This window comes from Rattus norvegicus, chromosome 2 (assembly GCF_036323735.1).
Source record: "Rattus norvegicus strain BN/NHsdMcwi chromosome 2, GRCr8, whole genome shotgun sequence".
In the NCBI taxonomy this organism is placed as follows: Eukaryota; Metazoa; Chordata; class Mammalia; order Rodentia; family Muridae; genus Rattus; species Rattus norvegicus.
Window position 1 is genome coordinate 69,846,242 of NC_086020.1, and position 13,183 is coordinate 69,859,424.

The 13,183-nt window shown below is 36.8% G+C and overlaps 1 protein-coding gene across 1 annotated transcript; it reads right to left on the reverse strand.

The window, feature by feature from the left end:
• Positions 1 to 1,408: 1,408 nt before the first annotated feature.
• On the reverse strand, positions 1,409 to 12,911 carry LOC120100998 (60S ribosomal protein L6-like). Its single transcript, XM_039103902.2, has 4 exons — positions 12,900 to 12,911; positions 11,812 to 12,567; positions 1,549 to 1,717; positions 1,409 to 1,485 (listed from the first exon to the last, which is right to left on the reverse strand). The coding sequence occupies exons 1-4, from the start codon at positions 12,909 to 12,911 to the stop codon at positions 1,409 to 1,411; spliced, it is 1,014 nt and encodes a 337-aa protein (XP_038959830.2).
• Positions 12,912 to 13,183: the final 272 nt, after the last annotated feature.

The window sequence follows — 13,183 nt, forward strand, 5'->3', positions numbered from 1 at the left end:
ATGAAAATATGCTTTTTAAAGTGATATGCAACTTTTAATACTCCTTTAAAACTTATAATGTATTATTCCAGTGCTGTGAGATGGGTGCGTGCTTATTCTTATTTTAACGACAAGAAGAAATAATATTCTGAGCAACTTGTTAGGATCATGCAGATTGTCACTAACAGGTTGAATGGAAATTTATCTTGTGTTTTCACAAATAATTTCAAATTATGATTTCTTGTAAAAAAAACTTGGCATTTTATTTGACTCTCAAAACATATTTTCATATAAGTCTTATGGAGATTCAGAAACAGGTTTAATCAAAGAAGTATAATGCATGAAGTTTAATTCCTTATTAAACCTATACTTTACTGCCTTAGGTGTTATCAAAGCTATATTAAGCCAATATGTGCATATAGTCTTATAAATCCCAACCAAGATTTTTTAGTAGAACATATTTGAAGTTTACTTATTTTTACAAGTTGTATCAAATGTATAGAAGCACCTACTTCAGTTAACTAATAGTATCTTTGCATATCAGGATCTTTTCCAAACTCACCTGTCAGATCAGTATTAAGCAACTAGGACCTAGAAGAAATTTCTACTATAAATAAATAAAATATTATCTTGGTGATTTATTTCTGTGAAAATAAGCCATGACCATGGCAACTTTTACATTAAAAAATTAGGTGGAGCTGGCTTACAGTTCAAAGCTTTAGCACAAACACAATTGTCATGGCAGGAAGCTTGGTGGCATGCAGTCAAACATGGCAAGTTCTACATTTTGGTTCCTAGGCAGCAGGAAAAGACTGACCCATGGGATGGGAATTGAGCATCTGAGACCTCAAATCCTGCCCTCAGTGACCATTTAGCAAGGCATTACCTACGCTAACAAGACCTTAAAAGGGCTACTCTCTAGGGGTCTCTGGAGGCCAATTTTACTCAAACTATCACAAATACATACAGACAGATGTCTGAATATACCATATAATAAAAATGTAACCTATCCCATAGCATATGTAATTAATGTATAATATATGTTATTTATATTCATATATGTGATAAAATGCAAGATATGATGTGCAGAGAGAAAGAGAACAGAAATAAAAGAAATTTTGTCTCTTCCCTATTATAGCAAGTAGGAAACAAAAGTGAAGAAGGAACAGAAGGTAAAAGTCAGTCATTTGACCTAAATCATCCCAAGCTTTCAGGTGACAACTGGAAAATCATAGAATTTTCTTTCAAAAATTTGGTGTTATTACAACACAGACACCAAGAATTTTTTTTTCTTTTTTTTTTTTTTGAGCTGGGGACCGAACCCAGAGCCTTGCGCTCGCTAGGCAAGCGCTCTACCGCTGAGCTAAATCCCCAACCCCCACCAAGAATTTTTTAACTAGCAAGTGAATAAGAATAAAATCTTAGTGTATTAAGATGTCCGTGACTGATGAGCAGTATGACTGATAACTGGCCCAAATGCTGCAGACTCTATGCTTCTCAGGAGGTCTGCAATGACCAAGAACACAGGTTAGAATTTTGCCCAAATACCACACCAGCTGGAATACTCACACAGTTCAGGAGACTTGGGAACTATCTCACCAAACTCCACTCCAAGCCCCATCTCCCTTCTGGTCCACTTCCTCACCAGGAGCAGACCAGTATCCAGATACCACTTAAATTCTACAGCCTGCAATCCTACCAGGAGTTCCACAGTGGTCAAGGGCACGGAAGGCCTGCTCTAACCAGAGAAAAGAAAGAGGTTAACACTAAACAGAAACAAAGCTGCCTGCCTTCAAGAAGACCAGCTCTAACACAAGTTAGAGCTCTGCTTGCCTCCGAGGAGACTAGTTCCACTGAAAGACACTCAGGCCAGTTAATACCAGAGGGAACCAGATGACCAGAGGCAAGCACAAGAACATAAGCAACAAAATCCAATGCATTTGGCACTATTAGAACCAAGTTCTCACACTGAAGCAAATCCTGGATACACTAACATGAATGAAAATCAAGATAATGACTTAAAATTCCATCCCATGAAGATGATAGAGGCCTGTATTTAGAATATGAAGAACTCCCTTAAAGAAATATAGGTACATACAGACAAACAAGTAGAAACCCTTAAAGTAGAAGCAAATAAACCTCTTAAATAAATACAGGAAAGTAAAAATCAAGCAGGTGAAGGAAGTGAACAAATCTGTCCAAGAGCCAAAAATGGAAATAGGAACATTAAAGAAAACATAAAGCAAGGCAATCTTGGAGATGGACAATGTAGGAAAGATATCAGGAGATACAGATGCAAGCATCACTTACAGAATATAAGAGAAAGAAGAGAGAATGTCAAGCATAGAAGATATCCTAGAAAATATTGGCAGGTCAAAGACAATACAAACTGTATAAAGCTCCTAACCTAAAATATTCCAAATATTCAAAATATTTCAGTAAATTCTGGATACAATGAAAAGATCAAACCTAAGAATGGTAGAAATAGAAAAGAGTGAAGAATCGCAGATCACTGGGTCAAAAAAAATCTTCAAAACAATCACAGAAGGAAACTTCCCTAACCTAAAAGAAGAGATGGCTATAAATGTACAAGAAGTCTACAGAACATCAAAGAGACTGGAAGAGAAAAGAAAATTTTATTGTCACATAATAATCAAAACACTAAATGCACAGAACAGATCAAGAAGAGCTGTAAGGGTGAAACGCCAAGTAACATTAAGACAGTCCTATCAAAATTACACCACAATTCTCAACAGAGACTTTAAAAGCCAGAAGATTTTGAACAGATATCATCTAGACCCTAAGAGAACACAAATGCCAACTCAGGATACTATACGAGTAAAACTCTCAATCATCATAGATGGAGAAACCATGATATTCCATCACAAGACTAAAGTTAAACAATATCTTTTTACTAATTCAGCTCTATAGCAGATACTGGAAGGGAAACCCCAACACAAGGATAACTATACCCAAGAATATACAAGAAACTAAATATTTGACAACAAAAACAAAAGAAGAAAATCATATATGTATAATACTACATCCAGTAACAAAAATATCAGGAGCTAAAAAACCAGCTGTCTTTATTATCTCTCAGCAACAATGAACTCAATTCCTAATAAAAAGATGCAGGCTAATGGACTGCATACACAAAGAAAATCAAGCAATTTGCTGCACACAAGAAACAAACCAAAGTGACAATAACAGAGATGACCTCAGAGTAAAAGGCTGGAAAAAGGTTTCCAAGCAAATGGTCCAAAGAAACAAGCTAGAGTTGCCAGTCTAACATTCAATAAACTGCACTTTCAACCCAAAAGTTATCAAATGAGATGGGGAAGGACACTTGATATTAATCAAAAGGACAGTCTATCAAGAGGAAGTCTCAATCCTGAGCATCTATGCTCCAAATCCATTGGCTCCCACATTCGTAAAAGAAATTTTGCTAAAGTTTAAAATATCCATTGAACCTCACAAAATAATAGTGATATCTACAGAATATTCACCTGAAAACAAAAGAATATAGCTTCTTCTCAGCACATTGTGAAAAATTCTTGAAAATTGACCATATAATCAGTTACAAAACAGGCCACAACTGATACAGTAGTCCTATGCAGGCTATCAGATTACCAAGGACTGAGACTAGACTTCAATAACAACAAAAACAACAGAAACTTTATATACTCTTGGAAACTGAACAACTCTCTGTGCAATGATAATTTGGTCAGGGAAGAAATAAAGAAACTAAGGAATATGGAACTCAATGAAAATGAAGACATATCATACACAAATATTATAGGACATAATGAAGGCAGCATTAAGAGGAAAATTCATAGAACTAAGTTCCTTCATAAAGAAATTGTAGAGATACCATGCAAGCTCCTTTACAGCTCAACTGAAAGTTCTAGAAAGAAGCAAACACTACCAAGAGCTATAAAAGGCAGGAAATAATCAAACTCAGGGCTGAAATCAACCAATTTAAAACAAAGAGAAAAGTATGAAGAATCAAAAAAACCAAAAACTGGTTCTTTGAAAAAATCCACAAGATAGATAAAATCATAGCCAAACTATGTAAGGGCACAGAGACAGTATCTAAATTAATAAAATGAGAATGAAAAGGGAGACTTAACAACAGAAACGGGAGAAATTAAAACAATTCATCCAAACCTACAACAAAATCCTTTACTATTCAAAACTTGAAAATCTAGATGAAGTGGATGGATTTCTTCACAGATAACACATACCAAAGTTAAGTAGATTAGGTAAACAATTTAAATAGTGCCATAAGCCCTAAAGAAATAGAAATAATCATAAAAATAAACTCTCAACCAAAAAAAGCCCGGGGCCAGATGGATATAGTGCAGAAACCTACCAGACCTTCAAAGAAAAGCTAATACCAACACTCCTCAAATTATTCCACAAATAGAAACAGAAGGAACACTACTTGATTCATTATATGGAGCCACAGTTACTCTTACACCTTACCCACACAAAGACCCAACAAAGAAAGAGAACATCAGACCAATCTTGCTGATGAATATCAATGCAAAACTACTCAATAATATTCTTTCAAAATGAGACCAAAAACACATCAAAACCAAAGTTAACTATAATTCAGAAGACTTCATCCCAGGGATACAGAGATGGTTCAATATACAAAAACCCATTTAAATAACATACTATAAATAAACTCAAAGAAAACTACCACGTGATCATCTCATTAGATGCTTCAACACAATACAACACCCCTTCATGTTAAAAGTCCTGGAGAGATTAGGAATTCACAGCACGTACCTAAAAAATATAAAAGCAATGTATAGCAAACCAACAGTCAATGTAAAATTAAATGGAAATTAGAAGCAATTCCACTAAAATCTGGGACAAGTCAAGATTTCTCACTCTCTTCCTGCCTATTTAGTAAAGTACTCAAAGTTCTAGTTAGAGTAATTAGACAACAAAAGGATATCAAACAGATACATATTTGAAAGGGAGGATTCAAAGTATCACTATTTGCAAGTAATATGGTCTTATACATCAAGAACATCCAAAATTCTACCAGAGAACTACTACAGGTGATAAACAACTTCAGCAAAGTGACTGGATATAGAATTAACTCAAACAAGTCAGTAGCTTTTCTTTAAAAATGATACATAGATTGAGAAAGAAATTAGGGAAACAACATCCTTCATAATAATTACAAATATAAAATATCTTGGTGTAACTATTACTCACCAGGTGAAAGATCTGTATGACAAGAACTACAAATCCCTGAAGAAAGAATTCAAAGACCTCAGAAGATAGATAGAGCTCCCATGTTCATGGTTTGATAGGATTAACAGAGAAAATGGTCATCTTGCAAAAAGCAATCTTCAGATTCAATGCAATCCCCATCAAAATTCCAACACAATTCTTTACAGACATTGAAAATTTAACCCTAAACTTCATATGAAAAAAGAGGATAGCCAAAACAATTCTCAATAATAAAAGAACTTTCAGGGGAAATCACCATCCCTGACCTCAAGCTGTACTACACAGAAATAGAAATAGAGATTTAAAAACAACTGATATTGTTACAGAGACAATACTATCAATGGAATAGCAAACCTGTATACCCATGGACATTTGATCTTTAACAAAGAAGAAAAAATATACTGTGGATAGAAGAAAGCATTGTCAATAAGTGGTGCTGGCCTAACTCTCAATCTGCATGTAGGAGAATGAAAATATATACATATTTATCACATTGCCAAAAGCCAAAGTCCTAATGTATCAAAGACCTCAACATAAAACCTGAAACACTGAATCTAATAGAAGAGGAAGTTAGATTCTTGAACTCATTGGCACAGGGGTAAATTTCTGCACCAATGATGCAGGCTCTAAGATCAACGATTCAAAAAAGTGACCTCATGAAACTGAAAAGCTTCTGTAAGTTAAGGTACATAGTTAATAGGACAAATGAGCAACCTACAGATAATGGGGAAAATCTTCACTAACCCTACATCTAACCTGGGGCTAATATTTAAAATATATTAAAAATAAACAAGAAAATAAACCAATTAAAAATTGGGTACAGAGCTAAACAAAAGAATTCACAATAGAAAAATCTTGATTGAATGAGAAGCACTTACAATGTTCAAAGTCCTGGTCATCAGAGAAATCCAAATCAAAGAGACCAAGAATCCACCTCATACCAATCAGAATGGTTAAGATCAAAAACCTAAGTGACATCCCATGCTGGAAAGGATATGGAAAAATAGGAACACTCCTCCATTGCTGGTGGGATTTCAAACAAGTACAACCACTCTGGAAATCAATCTGATGGTTCCTCAGAAAATTGCAAATAGTTCTCCCTGAAGATCAAGCTATACCATTTTGGGCATATACCCAAATGTTGCTCCATCATACCTCAAGGACACATACTCCACAATATTCATAGCCAGAAACTATGTAAGTTACATTGTAAAAGCCAGAAGCTAGAAACAATTCAAGATGTCCCTTGACCAAAGCATGGATATAGCAAATGTGGTTCATTTACACAATGGATTACTATTCATTTATTTAAAATGAGGACACACAAATTTTGTAGGCAAATGTGGATGGAACTAGGAAATATCCTGATTGAGGCAACTCAGACTCAAAAGGACGTGCATGGTATGTACTCACTAATAAGTGGATATTAGCCAAACGTAATGCCTATGATACAACCTATAGACCTTAAGAAATGTAACAACACAGATGCCTAAGTGAGGATGCTTCAATTCCACTTAGAATGAGGAAGGAAATAATCACAAGTGGGTAGGAGAAGGGCAGGGATGGGGAGTGGAACAGAATGAGATGTGATGAAGGGGACAGGAGAGAAGCCCTGAGGGCTAAGAGAATGAATGGAAATAATGATCCTTGGACAGTGGGAGGTAGGGACCCTCTACAAAATAACAGAGATCTGGGAATTGAGAAACTCTCAGGACTCACTTGGGGTGAGCTTAGCCAAAGTGCCCAACACTGGAGAAAGGGAATTGGAAGAGTCCACCTCAAGTACATAGATAGGTCCTCAGTTGGAAGGACAGGGTTGTTAAACCAGAGGCAAATTTAGGACCCAGAATTGTTCTTGTCTAAAAGAACGTCAGGGACAAAAATGGAGTAGAAACTGAAGAAAATGCAGCAATCCAATGATCACCTCAACATGGGATTCATCTCATGGATGGACATCAATGCCTGGCACTACTATGTCATGTATGCTTACATGCAGGAGCCTTACATGGCTGTCCTCAGAGAAGCCCTACCAGCAGATGACTAGACAGAAGCAGATATTTACACCCAATTATTGGACTGAAGTCAGGGACCCCTATGGTTGAATTAGGGGAATGATTGAAAAAGCAGAAAAGGAGAGTGACTCCATAGGAAGTCAAGCGTCCTCAACTAATCCAGACCCCAGGGAGCTCACAGAGACTGAGCCACCAACCAGGAACATACACGGGCTGGTCCAAGGCCCATTGCACATACATAGCAGTGGTCTGTCTGGTCAGGTCTCAGTGGGAGAAGATGCTCTTAATATTTGAGAGACTTAAGGCTGCAGGAAAAGGGGAGGTCTGAAAGGGATGAGGAGGGAGGAAATCTCTCAGAGGCAAGGGGAAGGAGGAAAGTAATGAGGAATTGTGGGAAGGGTATTGAGGGGGCAACGACGAGAATGTAAATAAATAAAGTATTTTTTAAAAGGTGTGCATGGCTATCACATGAAAGAAAACTGTACTGTGCATCTATTTGTTGTTACTGTTGTCAGCACAATTAGAGAGTGAAGAGAAGGAACAGCTCAGCAAATATGTATTTGTTTTGTAGTTCACATGAGAGCCTTGTCCTCATGAGTTCTTATTATTGTTAATGATGGAAGGTAATTATTGGTCTGAATGATGCATTCCGGCATTCCAAGGCCCCAGTAAAGAGACAGTGTCTGCAAAACGCCCTAGATATATGCAAAGCTAATGTCTAGCACTGAAGCCAGTGGAAAATAGAGCCCTTGAAGGGCAGAGAGTGATGGCAGAGGAGGCACAGTTTGTGACAAAGCATGATAGAAATTTCCCACTGGCCTTGTGCTAAAGTTTGAACATACCAAATCCAGTGAGGACAGAGGATTGTGCCGGTGCAGGAAATATGGGACATCTCATCCAGGGAACAACATGGTTTTCATGGTTTTTCAAGAGAAAGCTTTTTTTTTTTTTTTTTTTTGCTTTATTACTTTTGATTCTTATTTTTGCCAGTGGTGCTCTTTGCTACTGGAGCAAAACTCAGTAATAAAATCAATTCTAATTATGAGCAGAGACACAAGCTCAGGTTTCTATATATGTTCAACTTCTCTGTCAAACATATAAATTTTATATCATTACCAGTAAGCTATTTATTTTCTGGTTGCTTAATCTGAAATCCTATAGTCTTAATAGTTCTTTTTTTTTTTCGTTAAACATGATACTCTTTCAATTTTCCCAAATTGTACTCAACTGTGGAATGTATAACTAAATAAATAAATTTGGCATACATGTAATTAAATTTAAAATCATATGAAGCCCTCCCTTTCCTACACAATCATCTGTCTCTGTTTCTCTACTTCCTCTCTCTCTGTCTCTGTCTCTCTCTCTCTCTCTCTCTGTCTCTCTCTGTCTCTCTCTGTCTCTCTCCCTCTGTGTGTATCTATGTTTTTTGCTAAAAATAAAACTGTGGATAACTTGTGCAGGACAATATTTCTGAATATCCCAATATAATGTAGAGATGTTTTGTTCATTTTTCATATAAATGTAATTTTTGTAACTTTTAAAGAGACCATGATGATGTTTGCGAATTTTTCTTCTTAGAACTTGTTTTCAATTTACATGTTTTTTTTTGAGAATGATAAGAACCATTTCTTATATAGCACATTGACGTGCAAATGAATAAAATGGTATGTACTACAAAATTTCTAATTTTTATTGGACATGTTTTATTTACATTTCAAATGTCTTTCCCTTTTCCGATTTCCTGTCCATAAGCCCCTTATCCCCTCCTTCTCCCCTCCCCAACCACCCTCCCTTCCCACATCCTCCCCCACATTCCCTTACACTGGGGGTCCAACCCTGGCAGGACCAAGGGCTTCTCCTTCCTTTGGTGCCCAACAAGGCCATCCTCTGCTACATGTGAAGCTGGAGACATGGGTTATTCCATGTATAGTCTTTGAGTAGTGGTTTAGTCCCTGGGAGCTCTGGTTGGTTGGCATTGTTGTTCTTATGGGGTTGCAAGATCCTTCAGCTCTTTCAATCTTTTATCTAATTCCTCTAATGGGGGTCCCATTCTCAGTTCAGTGGTTTGCTGCTATCATTCGCCTCTGTATTTAACATTCTCTGGCTGAGTCTCTCAGGAAACGTCTATATCCAGTTCCTGTCAGCATGCACTTTTTAGTTTCATCAATCTTATCTAGTTTTGGTGGTTGTGTGTGTGTGTGTGTGTGTGTGTGTGTGTGTGTGTGTGTCTGTGTCTGTGTGTCTGTGTCTGTGTGTGTGTATACCCATATATATATATATATATATATATATATATATATATATGGCATATATATATATGCCACATGTGGGGCAGGCTCTGAATGACCGTTCCTTCAGTCTCTGCTCCAAACTTTGCCTCTAAATCCACTCCTATGAATATTTTTGTTCCCCTTTTTAAGGAGTGAAGCTCTGAATGGCTGTCTCTTCAGTCTCTGCTCTAAATATAATTGCTTATGTTAGTTTTTATGGTAACTAAAATAAAGTGTATATTGATAAAAAAGAAAAAAGGAGTGAAGCATTCGCACTTTGGTCATCCTTTTTCTTGAGCTTCATGTGGTTTGTGGATTGTATCTTAGGTAATTCGATCTTTTGGGATAATATCCACGTCTCAGTGCCCATTGTGCTTCATGATATATTATTCCCTGTATTACATCCATTTGAAATTACCCTGAAATACTTAGTTAGAAGAGCTGCACATCTTCCATTCTTAATTACTAAGCAGTATACCTCTTTATAGATAATCTGCTGTGGTCATGATACACTACTGAGATAAACACAGAGTTTGTTAAGTGTAAAACTTTAATTCCTAATAAAGTTTTTATATTTTGCTTTTGTTTTGATTTTGTATTGTGAAAGGACGAGACAGGGTATCATGTCACAGGCAAGATTGCCAGGCCTAAACTGAAACACACCAATCTCATATTTTGATCTCCAAAAAATTGCTAATGTGGTGGTCATGAGCAACCATTGATGGTTATATAACATTAGATCAAAAAAATAACCTTATGACATGACCTTTTTTCCATGGGCATTTCACTACACAATCTGAATTATTTTTATTTCAAACAAATATAAAATTGTTGTGAAGTAAAAGTGAGTTTGTTGAGACATAAGTGTCATACTTTTACCACATTAGACAATTCTGAATATACTATAATATGGAGAAGTGTTTTACTGACAGACAACGTTAATGGAAACGCTGTTCTCAGATTATCTTTGCTGGTACTTATCAATGTCAGCATTGATCACAAATGGTACTGAAACCACAGTGCAATATATTTGCATTGGATAGTAGAGAACAACCTGACTGTGTAATTTCTAAACATGTATGTCACTTATTTAAAATAAATTTTCTAGTATTCTTTTTCGATATCCATTACCCTTTCAAAATGAACACAAAATAATAGTACTTTCTTAAATATAAAATATATAAGTTTTCTGGATGAAACTTGATAATCACATTATAAATATTCATGTCATTTCTTTACTACCTTTACTATTATTATTTTGCTATTACCAGCTTAGTTATGTTTAGTTTTGACATAATTTAAAGCATCAATTTCAAGTGTTTCTATTTTAGTACATCTTCTACTTAAAGAAAATAAACAGTTCTTCATAAATATCTCATTTAAACTTAATCTTTTGATCAAAATAACATAATTTTCTGCTCTTAGTGTCACTCACTAAATAATGTATATGTATTCACTTGACAATAAATAATGCATGTCACTAAAAGGTGCAGTCTCTTGGTAAAGTAAACAAAGTAAAAGAAATGGAAAACTTTGAGGATTAAAAATATTAAAAAGTATAACTTATTTATTTTCTGACATGTCCTCTAGAGTCAACCTCATACTGTATAAAACAAACAAATAAACAAAACATCAGAAATTAACCATGTTTCAAAGTGGTACTCCACTGAAGTTCATGAACCTTTTATTTTGATATAATAAAAGAGTTTTGTCCAGAAACAGACTAACTCACAGCAGAAAATATCCTGGAATTAAATGTTTTCGGGGGGTTTATGATAGTGGTGTTTTTCCTTGTTTGTTTGTTTTGAAATTTGCACTGTTTGTTTCTAAAACTGCGACAAATATACTAAGAAAGGAAGAGGGTAAAGGGGAGGAGAGAATGAGGAGGAAAAAACTATATTAGACTTTACAGACATTCGTTTACTGGCTGCAGATGGTTCAGTACTTATGAATACTGGGTACTCTTCCAGAGAAGACAGGTTGAGGCCCATCAGCAATGTTGGTTTTTCACTCTAACTCTAACTCCAGTTCTGGATGATCCAATGTCTTATGTTTGCCTCTGAAGAGAGCATGAATGAACATGTTACACACAGACACAGACACACACAGATGCACACACACACACACACAAATAACAATTTAATTTTTGTAACTGATTCTTTTGGTGTTACACATTATTTAAACCAGTCTTACATATCCTCTCTTCCTCTCATACACTCACTTCACCTTTGCTGCAGCCCCTCAAAATAAAACAAACAGAAACAACCAAAAGAAGCAACAACCAAAACAGCAAAACAAACCATAGCAGACATCCCATCATTGAAGCCATAATATACAACAGTGTGTCCCAGAATGTATCCTCTTGTAGATACATTTCCAATTGCAAATGTACATTTGCAACTGGTCACTGGAATGGATGGAGATCTCTGGATTCTGTGACACAGTAAATATTCTCTCTTCACTCTGTTGAGGGCAAGAGGTCCAGTCACAAGTAGCAAGCCACTGCCTAGCTGCTTGAGGAAAACCACTCTCTTGCCCCTGTGGCGCCCAGTGAGGATGATCAGTACAGTCCCAGGAGTGATGCTGGAGTGCAACCTCCTCACGTGCTGGCTGAAGGGCTTCTTGCCATGGCTCAGCAGCTTCCGAGGTACTTCTTCAGTAGTATAATACCTAGGCATTTTTCTAAGCTTCACCACCAGGGTGCCACCGTTCTTGTCCCCACCAACCATTTTTGTGATGGTAGCAAAGACCTTTTCTTTCTTCTTCTTCTTCTCCTCCTCCACCTTTGTCTTGACAGCAGAGTATTTCCTTTTGTACAAGGCCTTTCTGGAATACATAGCAGATCGGGAGTACCTGCCAATTCTGCTCACCAGGACAGGGTTTCGGCTGCAAAGGGGCTTACTCTTCCTCAGCTTTTTAGCCTTAGGACTACCCTTTTTGACCGCACCAGCGGGCCGGGCCCGAGGGGGGTGGGGGGCAGCAGCATCACCGCCAGCCTTCAGGGCTGCAGGTTTCTTCTCCTTTTTATCAGGCTTCTCTGCCTTTTCACCCTCCGTCTTGCAAGACGGAAAAGAGCCTCAATCTCTTTCTGTCGGGTAACTGACTCTAGCTAAGTGATGTTTTTGATTAATTTAAAATTTAGAACAAAATGCATAGACTTTTTTGAAAATGACTTAGGAAACTCTGGGTTTTCTTTTCTTCTCAAAAATATTCTCTGTGAGTCCATGTGAGCTTCAGTCTCTGCCAGCCCATGTTTGCCTTGTGTAGTTGAATCTAGGGCCGTTTTCTCCCATTGTTCTCCATCCTCTTTATCACTCTTTCTTCTTACTCTTCAATGAGGTTCCCTAATTCCAAGTGAGGGTACCCAATGAAGACTTCCAGTTTATACTCTGTGCATCATGTCGAGCTGTGGCTCTCATAACATCTGCTGCAGGAGGATGCCTCTCTGAAGATGACTGGAAAAAGTTTACCAGGTTATCCTTATGAATCACATCATTGTTGTTTTGTTTATTTGTTGTGGGTTATATTTTAGTTGTTGTTTGTTTGCTTTGGTTTGATTTTGCTTTTTTTTATTGTTTAGGTTTTTGAGTTTTGCCAGTGTGCTTGGCTCTATCCTAAGTCACTTGGCAATCTAGTCTGTAATTCCTGGTTATCTAGGCCATGTACATCATG